Below are 17,938 nucleotides of genomic sequence, written 5' to 3'. Positions count from 1 at the left end.
TGGCCCAGGATTGGGCAGTGTTTTGTTCAGTTTTGCATAAGGTTGCTATGAGTTGGTACCGACTCTACAGCACCTAAAAGCAACAACTGCCACCCTGGACAGGGAGCGTGTGTGTCTCCAGTGCCCAACCCCGTGTGTGTCAAGAGTAGCACTGCACTCCATCGGGTTTTCAGTGACTTGTTTCTGGAAGCAATTGCCAAGGCACCTCTGAATGGACTTGAACCTCCATCCTTTTGGTCAGCAGTTGAGTGCCTTAACCGTTTGTACCTCTCAGGGGCTCCTGACCTAGGTGCTTAATAAAAGCTTGATGAGGGATCAGTCTCTGGATTTCCAGGGATTGAGTGGGCACAGGTCTTCCCACGGGGACTAGGGGTCTCCAGGCAGCGAGGATTAGCCTGGCAGTGAGGCGACCACGGAGAGTCTAGCTAAAAGGTCTGTTTGTAGCCAGCAGCTGCACCGGAACAGCCTCCACGGGAAAGATGGATTAAACAACGCTTCAAGGAAAACACAATTACTGTGAAATATGAGAAAAAAACAAAGACCGTATTGCCTGGGTACCTGGGAGCATTCATCCCCACCCTCCCTCCACTAGTATGAGTTACTGAGTGTCTCTGGCAGGCTTGGGAGCGGCCTCTGAAGGCACACTGTGGAGGGGTGGGCGAGGGTTATTTGAGTGATTGCTATATCGATTCCCCCCACCCCCAACCGTCAGCCCTCTGAGCTGTAAGGTCTCAGGATCATATGACAAAAGCCCAGAGAACATGGAAATTTCCAGTAAGCCATAATCTCGGTTCTTGCCTGCCAGCCGCTAGTAGAGCCTGTTTCTGTGCCTAAGCATGTGTCTTCACAGGAAGGAGAGACAGGAGAGTCTACAAGGGGAGCAGAGCAGCCCGGGGGAGAGGGGGAGCTGGGCTGAGCCTGAGGGGGTGGGCACACGGCTGCCTCATGCCCCACTTCAGTCAGAGCCAATAGAAAGAAGTCTGTCTTTAAGGCAGACTTTTCCCAGGCTGTAGCTCCCAGATTTCTCTCTCCCTTGTTAATACCATTGAGTTGGTTTCGATGACCTGGTGTAGAGTTTCAAAGGAGTGGTTGATGGGTTTGAATTGCCAGCCTTGTGGTTATCAGTCCAGTGTGTTTATTCTATAGCACCAGGACGACACACATTCTGGGAGAGCTTTACTGAATGCAGTTCTTGGGGCTGTTAAGAGCTGAGTCTGATGCGGAAGACAACATTGCCACTGCTTCTCCTGCCTGAGATGTTTGAATCCAGGACTCCCAGCCACACAACTTAGCTAGGGGAGAGGGTGGAATGGGGGTTTGAGGACTCGCTGCAAGGGAGCACTTGCTGCGTGGCACCCATTCCTGTGGGAGAAGGGGAGGGTGGTAACTAAGAGGTCTAAGAGGGGCCCTGCAATGAGGCCATGTGGGTATAATGGCATGTTTACCCTGTACCCCCATCTTTTTGGTAAAGCCCCAGGGCTCCTAGAATTGTAGTAAAGACTGAAAACTACTGCAGGTAGAAATTTAGAACAGTGCCAGGCACATGGGAAGAACTCAGGAGGGGAGTTACCATAACACCATGATGAAGAGGGAATGCGCCCACTCCTCACTGAGAGACATGGTTAGGTTCTAAAGAGGTTGTGGAAATCGGCATTCTGTGAAAATAGTGGATTTCCGCGTCACGTCACAGAAGGGAGGATGACTGCATCATTATCCAGCTGCCAAATTTCATCATCGCGTAACTGCCACAAACCACTGAGTGCCTGACTTGGCACATACCCATAACCATCACAACCGCTGTTTTTCTCGCCTGACTCCTAGATATACATTGTTGATGTAGTCAGATTTTTGCTATTGTTGTAAATGCAGAATTTTGGATAATGAGATCGTCCATAAACGTTGTGTAAACACTGATGTGAAGGTGGGACTCTTCCTCATAGTATGATGCTGTTGTCATGGAGTCTGTATAACATTGTGATTCAGAAGGTTTGCATTGACTAATATTTGGTGTTAAATCACCAGGCCTTTCTTTCTTGTCTGGTTTAGTCTGGAAACTCTGCGGTATCCTGCTTACCATCATAGCAACACACAAGCCTTCATCGACAGACCAGGAATCAAACTCTGGTCCCTATATGGAAGGTGGAACGTCAACTACTGAACCATCCTGTGGTTGCTGTTAGGTGCCATTGAATAGTGACCTGTGTACAGCAGGAACAACTGCCCATTCCTGTGTCATTTGCACAATCGTTCCTATATTTGAGCCCATTGTTGTAGCCACTGTGTCAATCCATCTTGTTGAGAGTCTTCCTCTTTTTTTTGCTCACCCTCGACTGTGCCAAGCATGACGTTTTTCTCCAGGAATTGGTCCCACCTAATGGCATGTCCAAATTATGTAAGATGAAGTATTACCATCTTTGCTTCTAAGAAACACTCTGGCTGTCCTTCCAACACAGATTTGTTCCTTCTGGCAGCCCGTGACATTGTCAATATTCTTCGCCAACACCATAAGTCAAAGGCATCGATTCTTCTTCGGTCTTCGTTATTCATTGTCCAGCTTTCTCCAGCATTTGAGATTGGAAATATGATGACTTGGGTCAGGCACACCTTACTCTTCAAAGTGACATCCTTGCTTTTTCATACCTTAAAGGAAAGGGGTCTTTTTGTACCAGTATAGTACATCTTTCAATTTCTTGCCTGCTGTTTTTATGGGCATTGGCTGTGGACCCATGTAAAATAAAATCCTTGACAACTTCAATTTTCTCTCGGTTTATCATGATATTACTTATTGGCCCAGTTTTGAAGATTTTTTGTTATCTTTATATTGAGATGCAATTCATACTGAAGACTATAGTCTTTGATCTTTATCAGTAAGTGCTTCAAGTCCTCTTCGCTTTTGACAAGCAAGGTTGTACCCTGAAGAAAGTAGGGGAAGAGGAGAGTTCTTTAGTTCAGGTCTCCAAGCCCCTCTGTCCTGGCAGTGGGTTCTTCCAGAAACTTCCACTCAGTACTGGCTTCCTTGGATGTGATCATACATTTAGACTTTAGCTTCAGAGGCCTTTGTCTCTCTAAAGTGACTTTGCCTGTCTGTCTTCTTGTGCCTTGATATTAAAGTTTTCACCCTCTTCCACCTAACTTTTAGAATAAGCAGCATCTGAATGGACCAGTTTGGGTCTTTATGATGCTGTACTCATAACTCAAACAAGAATAGTAGCCACCAGGGCAGCAGTGGCATCGTTTGGGTCAGTCCATGTCAGGAGGCTTGAGTTCCTTGCACCTGGGTCTGGTCCCAGATACCTCCCACTCCCAGCCCTGTGATCAGCACTAATGATTGCTGTGGGGTTAACGGCTGTTCTGTGATACAGCTGGTGTGAGAGTAGATTACATGAAGGCCAACCCAGCACATGGTATATACAGTTGATGCTCAGAAACAGCCACATCCACCAGCATGGTCTCCTCAGGATGGGTGTTAAAGCTGGAAGGGAACAATGGTGTGGTGTCATTCAGAAGTGACCTCCATTTGGCCATGGGCAGTGTGGGACAGCTTCCGGGTCATCCAGTTTCTTCCCCAGGATGTGCTTGTGTCTCAGTGAATACCGTGGTATCTCCCAGGCAGGCAGACCCCCTAGGGGTGGAGGTCAATCCACAAAGTCATTAAGATCAGCCCGGGGAGAGGGGCTACAAAGGAGCCTCTCCTACTGGTGAGCATGGGGCTCATTAGTCTTGTACTTGTAGAAAACACAGTTTGTAATGGAAACTCTAAAATATATTTAAATTTTTTTTCTTGAGGTATAATTTACTTCATTTTTCTCACATCAACCATCAATACTTAATGGAAACAGCAGTCAAGAAATCAAATGACGGATTGCATTAGGCAAATCTGCTGCACAAGACCTTTTTAAAGTGTTGAAGAGCAAAGATGTCAGTCAGTTTGAGGACTAAGGTGCGCCTGACGGAAGCCATGGTATTTTTAATAACCTCATATGCATGCGAAAGCTGCACAGTGAATAAAGTTGGAGGGTCAGAGAAAAAGAGGAAGACCCCCTCCCAATGAGATGGATTGGCACAGTGGCAGCAGCAATGGGCCCAAGTGTAGCAATGATTTTGAGGTTGGTGCAGGACTGGGCACTGTTTGGTTCTGTTGTACATAAGGTTGCTATGAATCGATACTGACTCGATGGCACCTAACAGCCACAAAAAGCGCAAGTCCTACATGTATAGCTGGAGTTGGATGAGTTTTGACAGACGTGTGTGTGGCTGTCTGTCAAGATGTCTACCTGTGTCGTTCAGTCGGGGACAGCCGCGCACAGCTGGACTCGATGACCTCCCCTCACTCAGCCTAGTCTAGTCAGAGCCCCTCTAAGCTCTTCTTCTTTCTCTCAACTTTATAGTACTCTCCCTAGGCGAACCACCTTTTAATACATCCTTCTCTGCCTACTGAGCTAGGGAGACCCATGGGTCACAGTTCTCCTGTTCTTGAGGCCAGTGCCTTCCTTGACAAGAGCAGGGAAATGATCCTGACAGGCATGCAGTTCTTCGTTGGTTCTCTACAGCCAATGGAAATAGTATCTTCCATTCTCTTCTTCCTCTCCTACCCCTAACCCTGTGAGCTCACAAAAATTGTTGACCCTCACTTAGAACTTTCCAGAATGTTTCCACTTAGATGACTGCTTTGTTTAATATTTACCACAAGCCTGGGAGTCTGGTCTGGGCTCCATTTACAGTAAGGAAGCTAAAGTCCATGAGAGGTTAGAGTTCAGTTTTCCAAAGGTCAGGCAGCTAGGAAGTCTGGGCACCAAGACCAGGCCTGTTGTTGCTAAGTGCTGCTGATTCACTTCCGACTCATAGTGAACCCTACATAGGGTTTCCGAGGAGCAGCTAGTGAGTTTGAACCATCGACCTTGTTGTTAGCAACCCAGCGCTGATCCTGCCCATCTGCCTCAGCACTGCGTTTGGCAATATTATTGCGTACCTGCGGGAGGCCAGCACTGAAGTAGGCCTGGCATGGCAAGTGTAAGCAAGACAGAGTCCCTGTTCCTGTGGATGGGGCGGGCCAACTGCCTCCATGCCGCATTTTTCTCCAGCAGTGGCATGAGGATTGTGCAGGACCTCCACACACAGAGGGGCTGACTCCCTGTGACCCCAGCCCACCCCCGTCACCACCACCACCACCACCGATGCAGGAAACCAGAGCTAACTCCTTCCCTACCATGAGGGCAAACCTGCCACACTGCCTTCCACCAAGGGAGCCCGCTTAGGGCCTAGGCTTTGCCAGCTCAGCTGTCTGGCTGCACTGTGTGTCACCCATGGGCTTTGCTCCTCCTCGTCCTGGAAGGCAATACAAGGCAGATGTTAAGACTGGATACTGGAGCTACAAGGCCAGGCTCAAGTCCTTTACTCTGTGTGACTGTGGCTAAGTCACTTAAGGTCTTCATGCCCCAATTTCTCCAACCCTAAAATGAGAGTGACAATCACAGGACCTACTTCATGGAGTTGTTTGAGGGTTAAATTCATTATGGGATGTAAAATACTTAAAAATACTTTTAGAGCTTGCAGCACATACCAGGTACTTAAGAGTTAGTGGCCTGAGTGGTTTTATACACATATATTTACACCCCTGAGCGGCACAAACATTTAAGTGCTTGATTACCAGCTTAAAGATCAGCATTTCAAACACACCTAGAGATGCCTTGGAAGCCGGGCCTAGAAATCTATTTCCAAAAGATTCCAGCCTTTAAGTGGATGTGGGGTTGCCAGTGAGCAGGAATGAACTCAGTGACAACTGACAGTAACAACTATTACTGACAGACCTCTGCCCTGAGGAGACTGGTCCTATAAACCTACAACTTGACAAGAAACCGCAGTTCTTGGTTGATTCTCGGCAGTCATGGAAAGTAGTTTCTCCTCCCACCGCTGACCGTGTGAACTCACAAAATTAAACCTGGGAAAGACTTGTCTTAAACTGGGGGATTTTCCTGAGAGGATAGGGGCACCCTTCTGCGCTGTGTTGATTGTTCCACTGTGAGTTCCTGCCTTTTCCTTCTCCCCACTGGACTCCACAGCTGCAGTGGCCACAGGACAGACCTCTGAAGCTGCTTACTCTTAGCAATCGTCTGAACTTAGACTGTAGACTGTGGTGGTTTGGGTCTGGCCAACTGGTTGTTGTTGTTGTTATGTGCTGTCGAGTCGGTTCTGACTCATAGTGACCCTGTACAGGGTTTCCAAGGCCGTAAATCTTTATGGGAGCAGAAAACCTCATCTTTCTCCCGTGGAACAGCTGGTAGTTTTGAACTGCTGACCTTGCAGTTCGCAGCCCAATTCGTAACTACTACGCTGGTTAGAGGTAGAGAAATCCAAGTTCTCCTGGGCCTGCCTAGCTGGTGCTTTTCTGAGTCTTGATACAGCTACAAGACTCATAACACAGGGGTGCTGTCAAGAACCCATGCTCCATCCCTCCCCATTTGGTGTGGTTCTGCGTCTCATGCATGTTACCTCTTGGTTACAAAGTGGCTGCAGCGACTCCAGCTGCAAGTCTACTTTCCAGGCAGGAAGGAAAAAGGGCAAAGGCTTTTCTCACTAAAGAACATTCCTCCTCAAGACTTCATCCTAAACCTCACTGGCCAGAGTTGTGTCATATGGGCAATTCTGGTTGCAAGGGAAACTGGAAAATTGCCTTTTTATTGAAGTTGTGCATGCATTGATCTCAAAAATAAAATGAGATAGTCTAGCTTCCTACCCACCCTGCAGGGGCCCTTCCTCTGAGTGAGGAGGAGACACCTGGGGGCCCTCTGTGCTGGATGGGTTACCCCTGAGGGTAATGCCATTGGTAACGGAGCTTCCCCTGGCACCGGAGAGCTGCTGTCTCCCAGACAACTCACAACTTCCGGCTTCTACAGAGAGGGAACGCCGCACCCGCTCACAATGACCACCCCTCCCAGAAGTCCCAGGACCTTGTGGTTGCCCGTCAGCATAAAGACACAACTGATGTTTGCTTTAATGTGTGGACTTTAGTAAGAGTCAGGATGTTTTCTCCAGAAGACGGGGCTTTTCCCCTAGCAGCTCCCCTACCTTGGACAAAAGTCTTCTCACCAACAGTGGGGAGAGTGATTTTTTTCAGCCTGACTGGAGAAACATTTGTTTGTTTTTTAATTGGTTATGGTTTACAGACAAGATCATCCGTTTTACATCTAACAAATCGTACACTTTGTTTCATATCAATGATTGCAGTCCCCTCCATGTAACAACAGTTGCCCAGCTTCCGGCTTGTGGTTACCCATATACAAATATCCTCTTTCAAATGCCTACGTATTTGTGGGATAAATATACATGTATGGTATAGCATCTGTAGCATAAGCACTCAACCATAAGATTGGTCTGAACCACCATGCTGGTGATTCAAACTCACCAACTGCTTCTCGGAAACCCTATACAGGATCACTATGAGTCAGAACCGACTCAATGGCACTTAGCAACAACAACAACAACATATGTTTCCAAGGAGTGGCTGGTGAGGTCAAACCGCCAACCTTGCAGTTCAAACCAACCTTGTGGTCTACTGCTTATCCTACAGTGCCACACCAGGACTCCATATTGAGGCTTTCTACTCCCGTAAAGATTTACACCCTCGGAAACCCTATACAGGGTCTCTATGGGTCGGAACCGACTCGATGGCACATAACAACAACAACATTGTTAATTGTTATTAACTAAGCGCTGCCTAGTCATTTTCTATTCACAGTGATCCTGTATAGGGTTTCCGAGGAGTGGCTGGTGAGTTTGAACCACCTCTTGCGGTTCAAATAGACCTTGCGATCTAGTGCTTATTCTACAGTGCCATACCAGAACTCCCCATAGACAGACAGACAGACAGATAGATAGATAGATAGATAGATAGATAGATAGATAGATAGATAGATGCCCCACTCTTCCTCCCGTAGCCATTCTGCCTGTGTGTCTGTCCATGTATCTATCTACCTGCAGAACACTGTTGTTCCAAGGTTGTATATATATCACTATTTACTTCTATCCCCTTAAGCCCTCGCATACCTCCGTGTCTTCACCTGTCTTCATCATTCACCTCCCAACTTCCCTCTTCTTGTATATTGCCCTCTCTGCCACCCGAGTTAGCATGTCTGACCAGTAGAACTTGATGACCATGGTTTGTAGTGAACTCTGTTTGTACACTTGAATTGTGGGTAGTCTGACTGAGGAGCTAGATTTTTAATTTTAAAGAATTGATGTTTTAAGAAAATTTTTATTGTGAATTGTGTAAATGTTTACCGAGCAGATCATCAGTTTTCTATTTAACAAATCCTTTACTTTTGTTTCATCACAGGGATTACAGTCCCCTCCCTGCAACAGTTATCCCACTTCCTCCCTGTTTTTCTTATTTTCATTCCTCCTGAATTTCGTCTTTAGATAAATGCTGCCCTTCTGATCGCGAACGGTTGACCATTTTATGGTGTGCATACCCCGCTAGTGTTCTTGTCCCCCCTACATGCCTTTCTATTGCTTGGCTGAAATGTGAGCTATGGGATGGTGGGTAAGGGCATTTGATTCCAGACCTGAAGGATAGCCAAGGGTCATGGTCTCTATCTGACCAACAAGCCTGTTCTTTTTTATGATTTTGAGTTTTGTTTTACATTTTCTCACACTCTATCCAGGAACCTTCTAATGTGATCCCTTTCAGAACAGTTGATAGCAGTAGCCGGGTACCATCTAGTTCTTCTGGTCTCGAGGTCATGGAGACTGATGTTCATGTGACCTGTCATTGGATCATTTCGGTGGATTAAGTGTCTCTAAGCATCTTCACTTTTTATCACTCTTCTTTCCTCCAGACAGATGTGTCTTAGATGAGCATGCCTGAGGTTTTACCTTCCCAGTGGCTACTCACCAGAGTAGTGTGTAGCAACATTGTCTTTGTGGACATAACATTGTTATGCCAGTTGGTCATGGTGTCCCATGAGACTATGGTCCTGAGCCCCTAGGCCCAGGAAGTTAATGGATTTAAATGTAAACAACCACCTGTGACTCACAGCTACCATGCTGAATAGCACAGTTTGAGACTGGAGCAAGGGCCCTGTATCCACCAAGGGGAGAAGTGCTGGCTGGTAGCATCCATCTGAAGTCATAATAATAATGAAGCCCCAGAGAGGGCCAATGGCTTGCCCAAGGTCACCCAGCAAGGTAGCAATTCCCCTGAGGCAGAAATTTAAGGTCTGCCCACTCCAGCTTCCTAACGCTTTCTGAACAGGGTGGTCACTCTCTGCATAGAAAGGGAAGATGAGTTGTGTTTGTGGTAACACACACATGTTGTTGTTCCTTTGTGCCGTGGAGTCAGTTCCGTCTCATAGTGACCCTGTACAGAGTTTCCAAGGCTGTAAATCTTTATGGGAGCAGAAAGCCTCCTCTTTCTCCTGCGGAACAGCTGGTAGTTTTGAACTGCTGACCTTGCGGTTCCTGGCCCGATTTGTAACCACTACGCTACCAGAGTAGTTATAATACCAGACACTGTTTAAGTGCTTTACACAAGTTTCATTTACTCCCATCCCCTCATTTTACAAGTGAGGCAACTGAGGTCCACAGGGAAAGGCCCACAGCCACTAAATCTAGGGTTGAATGTCCAAGCCCAGGCTTTCTGCTACTGCAGTGCCTGGATTGTCCCGTGTGTGCCACTGGAAGGGGTAGGGTGCAGGTGATCTGGGAGCAGACACCAAGCTGGGGCAGGTGCAGCACCTAAGCTCCGATTAGCTTCTCTATGCATCGAGTTGTTTTTCTAGCGAGTCTCTTAAGACCTGACTCTTGAAGTTGCTGCACCTGGTGCCCCGCCCTCCTGGCTCCATCCAGATTGTTTGGGACCTAGCTTGAGGGGCGGGGCCTGGCTGTCAAGTACACCTGTTAGGAAGGTGAGTTTGGGTAAAATTCACCTTGGCCACTGGTAGCCAAAGAGAAGGACAAAGTGCATAAAAGGCAAAGGGGCCTTCTCAGGAGGAGATGGGACGTTGCTCCCAGCATGACTTGGCTCTCTATGTGCAGGGCCCGGAGAAGATCATATCATACTATTCTAGATCCTAACCTTCCTCCTCTGAGATGCTTTAGCAAAGCCCTTTCTCATGATGGTCCTGTTTCATTAGCCAAAATCCCCGTGGGATGGGAGCAAGGTTACCGGATAAAATACAAGATGCCCAGTTCTTAAATTTCAGGTAAACAAGTATGAGAAGTGTGCCCCTTGCAGTATTTGTTTGCCATACATATACTAAAAGACGATTGGTTGTTTATCTGAAATTCGTATTTCACTATGCATCTGGGTCTTTGTTGGTTACTTGTTTTGGGGTTTTTTGTTGGTTTGTGGGTTTTGGTTTTTGTTGTTTTCACTAAATCTGGCAACCCTAAGTGGATGGTACCTTCATCATCTCCATGAAGTGTACATGACCACTGAGACCCACAGAAATCATATGGCTTGACCAGTGGCACAAGTCACAACCTTCTTGGGCGATGATACATTGAAAAGCCATTGGCTCTCTCAGGCCCAGAAGACATTTCCCTGAAAATAAATGAATGTTAAAAGCCAACCTGTCTTCTAACTGCATGGTGGTATAAATGGCAATGCCTAAGCAGTCCTGGTGTGGTGCTGTGGGTTAATGCACCAGACTGCAAAGCCATTTCAACTGCAAGGTTGGCGGGTCAAGATCACCAGCTGCTCCTCAGAAACCCTATACAGGGTCACTATGGATCGGAACCGACTCTACGGCACTTTACAACAATAACAACAAGCAGGCATGCATACCTTATTGTGAAATCGGTTCTAGGGAAGGTTGCATGGGAACCCTGCTGGGAATGACTGATGGAGAGCAAGAATGAAAAATCCAGAGTCTTGGGTACTGCTGGAGAGGGGCATCTAACACATCTACCTCTCCAGCTTTGCTCCCGTTCGTCCTCGTCTCATTGAGTGACCTCTGGCTTTCTGAGCCCCTATCGGGTGGCTATGCGGCAGAATCGACTCCCCGGCAGTGGCTGGGTTTGCCTTGACTCAGGCTCTTTCTTCTGTCACCCTAAGCCCTATCTTCCAAGTCCCATCTCAGATGGGGTTGTCTTTGGAGAGGTGATCTGAGTACTCCAGCCAGATGCTGACCCTGCTCCGCTGGAGACTTATTGAGGCCGAGGGGGTCCCCTGTGGCTCTCCTGGAGTGTAGGCAGCCAGCGCATGTTTGCCTGGAATGAGAACAGGGAGGGGTCCCCAGAGCAAACCTCCTACTCTGCAGTTTTGTTGAGAGGCTTGGACAAGGTCCAGCTGGCTCTGAGTCACTGTGAGAGCCGCCAGGTGTGCCCTGCCCATGGCCTGTCTCCCCAACACTCGGGGCTCTGTAGGCCTTAGATCCTCGTTCACGGTGTGTGCCATTAGTTCAGGGGGTCCCGTCCCTGGAGCAGCATCTGGCAATAGACAGGTGTTCATACTAACTTGTTGGCTGGCTGGGTGGAGAGTGAATATAGCCATTCAACAAACATCATTGAAAACCTGTGGTGTACCATACGCTGGTGCCGCCTGGGCCCTGCTCTCAGGGAGCTGCACCCACCGTCTGGTGGCACACAGTAGATCATCAGACACATGAGGATATATTTTGGCAGATTCTAAGTGCTCCAAGTTGGATGGGGTGGGGGCCATTTGAAGTGTCTGGAGAAGGTGACGGTGGGACTGAGACATGACAAAGGGACAGGAATCTGTGAAGAGGGAGGAGATCTCTTCAGCACTGAGAGAGCAGCTTTGCTAAGGCCCGGAGGTGCAGTGAGTCTGGTCCCTAGCAGAACCCAGAGAAACCCCGGCTAAAGAGGCAGGTGGGGCCAGAGTAAATGTTTGGATTATATTCCCAATGGAATTGGCCAACGGAGCGGAGCGTTTGAGGGCACTGGAGCAAGATAATATGCTTTGCATTTCAAAGGGGCCCTCAGCTTCTGGGAGGAGAAAGGACTCTGGGTTGAGGCAGAAGCTGAGAGGGCCATGAGGGGTCTTGGAAGACCTCCCTACTCTACCCAGTATGCAGGAGATGGTAAGAGGTAGACACGGGAAGGGACTGCAGTGGACGCTGCCTTTTTCTAAGGCCTCTGGTGATAGGTGGACAACCCGCCCTTCCAGTCTCAGCCATGCGTCCTCTTTTCCCCTTTTCTCTCTCCACGTCACTGGGGCTTGTTGAGGAGTGCTGGGGAGTGGGAGGGTTGTAGGGCCATAGAGAGTTGGAGGGACCCCATGATAGAGGGTATAGGTCTTAGGGAGATGGAAGCTCCTGTGCATTAAGCACTTCTGTGTTCATCAAGCAGTTCCTGCATACAGTAACACTTTCTACACTGTGTGTGTTGAGTACCTCCTGCATACAATAACAGTTCCTACACTGTGTCCATCGGGAACTTCCTGTGTACATTGAACACACCCCACATTGTGTACAGCCAGCACTGCCCACGTAGATTAAGCACTTCCTACACTGTGAACATTGAGCGATTCCAGTATATAATGAGCTCTTCCTACACTATGTGCATTGACCATTCCTTGTGTACATTGAACACTTCCTACTCTGTGTATATTCAGTACTTCCTACACTGTGAACACTGGGCAATTCCTGTGTCGGTTGAGCTCTTCTACACTGTACATCAGACACTTCCTACATGGTGTACAGCCAGTACTTCCTGCATATTTCAAGTACTTCCTGTACTGTATACTGAGCACTTCCTGTGTCCATACACTGTGTTCATCAAGTACTTCCTGTGTCCCAGGCACCATGTGAAAAATGCAACCTCTTGTATCTTTTTGGAGCCTCATACCTTCTGACAGGAGATGCACTGGTTGGACCCATCTTACAGATGACGTATCTGAGGCTCAGGGGGAAGAGACTAGGTCATCAGGGGCACCCCAGTATTATAGCCATGCCCCTTCTGTGACCTTCATGGGAGGACTGTACTATTCCCAGTCCCACGGGGTATGCATCCTGGGTCTCCCCTCTTGGTTCCTTCCCTGAGATGAAGTGAGGGGTGGAGGAGAGCTGAGGCTGCCCAACTGTGTGGCACCTTCACCTGTGCCTTCCACCGATGTTTATGAAGGACTGAAAACAAACAGACAAAATCCCTGCCCTCTCAGCAGGGTGACAGACAATACGTAAACAAATACCAAAGGTCTGTCAAGAGGTGAGGAGCACCACCGAGGAATTCCAGGCGGGGAGGGGACAGGTCACAGCGTGTCCTGAACTTGCCTCACATGCAGTGGTGGACCCAACCGACCAGTCCTGCCCTGGGGCGCCTGCATCTAGTTGGGGAAGGAGACAAGTAAACAGAAGGCACTTCAGATGGTGATAAGGGCAATGAGGAAAGAAAAGGGAGACAGAAAGGACCAACATCAGACAGGCACTCTGGGGTTCCTGTGGCTGTGAGGATGAAGAGGGGGCATGGGAAGAACAGGTATGCTGCAGGGCAAAGACCCTGAAAACAAAGATCTTGGCTCCTGGAAGATGCTGAGAGGGTGGCACTGGGGCCAAGACTATGACAGGAGAAGGCAGCACTGTGGGCAGGGGCCAGGCCCTTAGGGCATGCGTCCATGAATATTTCAGAATGTTCTTTAATAGGTCTCTTAAATGAGGTGAGCTTCCGGCTTTGGGTTTATGCCCTGCTGATGGACTTTGTAAGAGTTATGTGGAAGGTTTCTACAGCCTGACTCAGTCCCCACTACAACTACTGAGGCCGCCCGACCGCACACCCCTTGCCCTGCCTCTAGTGCCTTCTGAAAGCTTCTAGCACTGTCTAGTACCTTCTGTTTTTGATTGCTGAGGAGAGCAAGCTGAGTGTGGGGTGTGTGGCTGAGGGTGCACCTCTGTACGCCTCCTGGGGACCTCTCCAAGACACCCAGGGCCCTAGGGACACCTTACTCACTGTGGCCTTATCCCTGGGGACTCATGTGAACAGAGTAGGGCTTTCTTCACCCTGGAAACCTCTGCACATGATGTCATCTTGTCACTCCTCATCAGACCTCATTTTCCTGCAGGATGACAAGGTGGGAAAGTCAGAACCCTGTTTTCCAGCGGTGCTGACCTCCTGAACACTGCATGTTGTATCGGCTAGGTTGAGTGTGCCTCTTTAGGGCTGCTGATAAAGGCAGTTTCTGGAGTGTCAGATTGGGAACTCAAGCTCTGGAATCCTCCAGGCCTGTGTTCAAATCCCAGTTCTGTTACCTGTTAACTTCATGATCTAGAAGAGTTACTTAATCTCGCTGAGCCTGGGTTTCCTAATCTGTGAGATGGGGTTATGACAGTTGCTGCTTCGTTTGGATTTTGTAGGAGTAAATGGGCTAATTTGTATAATAAAGTTTTACCTCGGCATGCTGCCGGCTATATGCTAACTCTTGGCAGCCCTTGGTTCTGATGCCGCTTTCTGCTCCCCACGCCTTTGAGGCAGGAAGACTGTCACCCATTGGAATGGATGTTCTCTGCACAGTGATTAACGCCTTTAGAATGCCAGGGGCAGGGGTCTCACCAGACCAGCTCTGCAGGCTATGGAGAGACTAGGACACAGGTCTGGAGTCTTTGTAATGAAGCAGTGGCTTCAGAGGTTTTCTTCCCTATACAACCATAGCAAAGGCCTTGAATGCAAAGCCTAAACGCCTTCCAGGAGTCCCCAGAGACAGTCTACGCATCCTGGTACCCTCGTCTAATGGTGTGTCCTTTTCCTCCAGTGCTGCTGCGGGAAGAAGTGTCTCGGCTCCAGGAGGAAGTGCACCTTCTCCGGCAGATGAAGGAGATGCTGACGAAAGACCTGGAGGAGTCACAGGGTGGAAAATCCTCTGAGGTCCTCTCGGCCACTGAGCTCAGGGTCCAGCTGGCCCAGAAGGAGCAGGAGCTAGCCAGAGCCAAGGAAGCTTTGCAGGGTGAGTGATATATTCCCTTGTCTGGGTTCAGGCTCAGCCACGGGGCACCAGGAGCCCGTCGTATTGCCTCTGTAGGGAGTTGACATGGATACCCTCGAGGCTACCTCAACGCATCTTTGGGTTGGGTTCCGGTGCCTTGCCCATCTCCTGTGTTCTCCATTATGACTGGATTGGTGCCTCCATCCATGGGCATTCCCAGTCCTTTAGGGGTCCATCCATGCCTCTCCTTGTGTGTCAGTGTGAATGTGCTGCTTCAGCTTGGTGGGCTATCCCAAGCAGGGCCTGGGTCTCACAGTGCCTGACCCAGAGGAGTTTTCCTTTAAGAAGGTCAGTGTCCAGTTAGAAGACAATATGGTGTAGATGACCAGGTGGTCTTTCTCTCTCTTTTTTTTTAATGTTTGTGAATTGTAATAGTTTACATGGGAGAACATTAGCTTTGTATTCATCCTATCATATTATCGTTACATTGCCTTGGTTAGAGTCCTCTCCATGCATCATCATCAAGCCAAATGGTACACCCTGCAAGCCTGCCCCCTGGTTGTCAGCACACAGTTCCTCTCCCTCTCTGGGTCTAGAGTCCCCAGCCACTCCATCTCGCAACGTCATTATCTCTGCCTCCATCTTTGGCATCACTGCTTCTCTGGGTAGGGTCCCGCACTCTGCTCTTCTCACTTGATGGTCTCAGGACGGACCAGGTGGTCTCTTGACAACATGGACCATGGACATGTGTGTTCTTTGTGGCCAGAAATACTTTAGGAAAACAATGGACTCACATATTCAGCTAGTTTTCCTTGGAGCCAGCAGCTCATAGCCAGCTCTCCTGCAGAAAAGCTGGAAGTCATGTAACCTGGGAGCTGGCTCCATCCACAATGCCCGGAGAACTCAAGTACAGAGCACTGTAGAGTCATTGGCTTTTGTACACACAGCTTCAAGGTCTGTGTGGATTCTCTTGAGTCTCCTTAGTTTCTTTGGTTCTCCAGGAAAATAAATAAAAAACCAGGCAATGATGCTTTGCAAACCTGCTTTTTTAAAAAACTTTTTATTGTGAATTGAGTGATAGTTTACATGTGGGAACATCAGTTTGTTTCAATGCAATGATTACAGTCCCCTGCATGCTTCATCATTCAACAGTATTTGCTTCTATTCTCTCTGGGGTTTTGTTTTGTTTGTTTGTTTTGAATTTGCACCAAAACTCTCAGGGATATACAATCATTCAAACAGCTAAAGGGCACACCCTGGCCCCCAGCCACCAGCACATATCCTGTCTCCCTCCATGAGTCTAAAATCCTCAGCTGCTCTGTCTCTCCATGTCATCATCTCTGCCGCTGTCTCTGGTGTCACCGCTTCTCTGGGTAGGGTTCCACACTCCGCTCCCACTCTTCTCCCTTGATGGTCCCAGGGTCATCCACTCCGGGATTGTAAGATCGACCACTCACCCCTTTTTGCTACAAAACTTCTACCTTTACAGGTGCGACAATCACAATTAGTCATTATAATAGTTACTCACTATTGAATCATGAGAGTCTTGTCCCCATCTCCTTTCACCAGACCTGTTTAGACAGGATGAAAACCACTCAGTGGGGATGCAACCTGCTTTTCGCTCATAATTTACTATAAGAGTGAATATGCTTTGAAACCTTCATTGTAGAACCAAAACAGTTTCATTAACTAAGTTGATACCAGGCTGTTTAACAGACATCCGCAGGCAGAGTGGCTTACAGAATCGAAGAATTTCTCTGTCCTGTAACCATCCCCATGTGAGAATTTCCAGCTGGTGTTCATTTCTGTTCCCTGTGGTCCATGAAAGACCCAGAAAAAGAGCCAAAATCCAGGACTAGAGATTTCCCTTGACAAGAGCTTGGTCATGTGGCCAGGGCTAACTGCAAGGGGTTGCTGGGACATGTAGTTCTGAGTGGGCAGCCATGTCCTACCTATAGCTCATAATGGTGAGGGAAGAGGAAATGGATTTTGCTGGGTAATTCATCAACTGTTACTAGAGACTGTCTGTCCGGTACCAAACTAACCACTGCCAGGAATCCTGGGAAATCAGAATAAGCCAATACCATGAGAAGTACAACATTCCTTAGAAGAGTTCTTTCCAACAAAGCAGTGTTAACTCTTGAAATCAGTTGACCTTCTTTTGTTGGGGTTTTGTTTCCATTGGGATTGTGTTTTGGATACCCATTGGGATAGTTCCTTCAGTTCTAGTGGACAAATGGTGTGTTGTGGCCCAGCAAACATCACCCAGTTGGGAAACCATTTTGCTGACAAGCGCAGTATTTTTCCATGTGCCCATCCAGCAGGACAGGCAGAGCAATTGATCAGAGTCTCCCTCTACTTTTGGCTCCCCAAACACCTCACAACAACCTCTCCACTTCTCAGTATGGAGGGTCTTTTTGTTGGAGACTCAGGCCTTGGCAGTCTCCCATGAGGAAGTGCTGGCAGAGCCCAGACTGTACCAGCTTTGGTCTCTCTGAATTTGATGATCCTGTGGAATATTGGGACAGCCTTAGGAGTGGAGTGGACAGACACTATCTCAGCTACCTTTTCTGGTACTCATTCCACTCACACAGAAACCTGCCTTCCTTGTTCTTGCCATATTTCTGTTATGTTCATCCCTCTGGACTTAATGAGGACCTCTTTCCCTTGTTCCAACATTCATGGAAGCAGCAGTAAAGAAATCAAATGACGTGTATTGCATTAGGCAAATCTGCTACACAAGACTTTTTTAAAACTGTTGAAGAACAAAGATGTCAGCTTGAGGACTAACGTGTGCCTGACCCAAGCCATAGTATTTTCAATAATCTCATATGCATGTGAAAGCTGGACAGTGAAAAAGGAAGACCGTAGAAGAATTGATGCTTTTGAGTTACGATGTTGCAGGAGAATATTGAAAGTGTCATGGCTGCCAAAGGAACAAACAGATCTGTGTTGGAAGAAGTATAGCCAGAGTGCTCCTTGGAGGCCAGGATGGCCAAACTTCGTCTCTTATAATTTGGACATATTGTCAGGAGGGACCAGTCGCTGGAGAAAGATACCATG

General features: G+C 48.1%; 1 protein-coding gene across 3 annotated transcripts in view; it reads left to right on the top strand.

Moving 5' to 3' along the window:
- The window catches only part of KAZN (kazrin, periplakin interacting protein), a 656,366-nt gene that overhangs the window by 480,349 nt on the left and 158,079 nt on the right, over positions 1-17,938 (top strand). For all 3 annotated transcript variants that reach the window (XM_006866367.1, XM_006866368.1, XM_006866369.1), the window contains one exon: positions 14,705-14,896. In XM_006866367.1, the coding sequence (XP_006866429.1) occupies positions 14,705-14,896 (192 nt within the window). The remainder of the gene's footprint in view (positions 1-14,704; positions 14,897-17,938) is intronic.

This window comes from Chrysochloris asiatica, unplaced genomic scaffold, assembly GCF_000296735.1.
Source record: "Chrysochloris asiatica unplaced genomic scaffold, ChrAsi1.0 scaffold00090, whole genome shotgun sequence".
Classification (NCBI taxonomy): domain Eukaryota; kingdom Metazoa; phylum Chordata; class Mammalia; order Afrosoricida; family Chrysochloridae; genus Chrysochloris; species Chrysochloris asiatica.
This window is presented reverse-complemented; position numbering and strand designations above follow the sequence as displayed.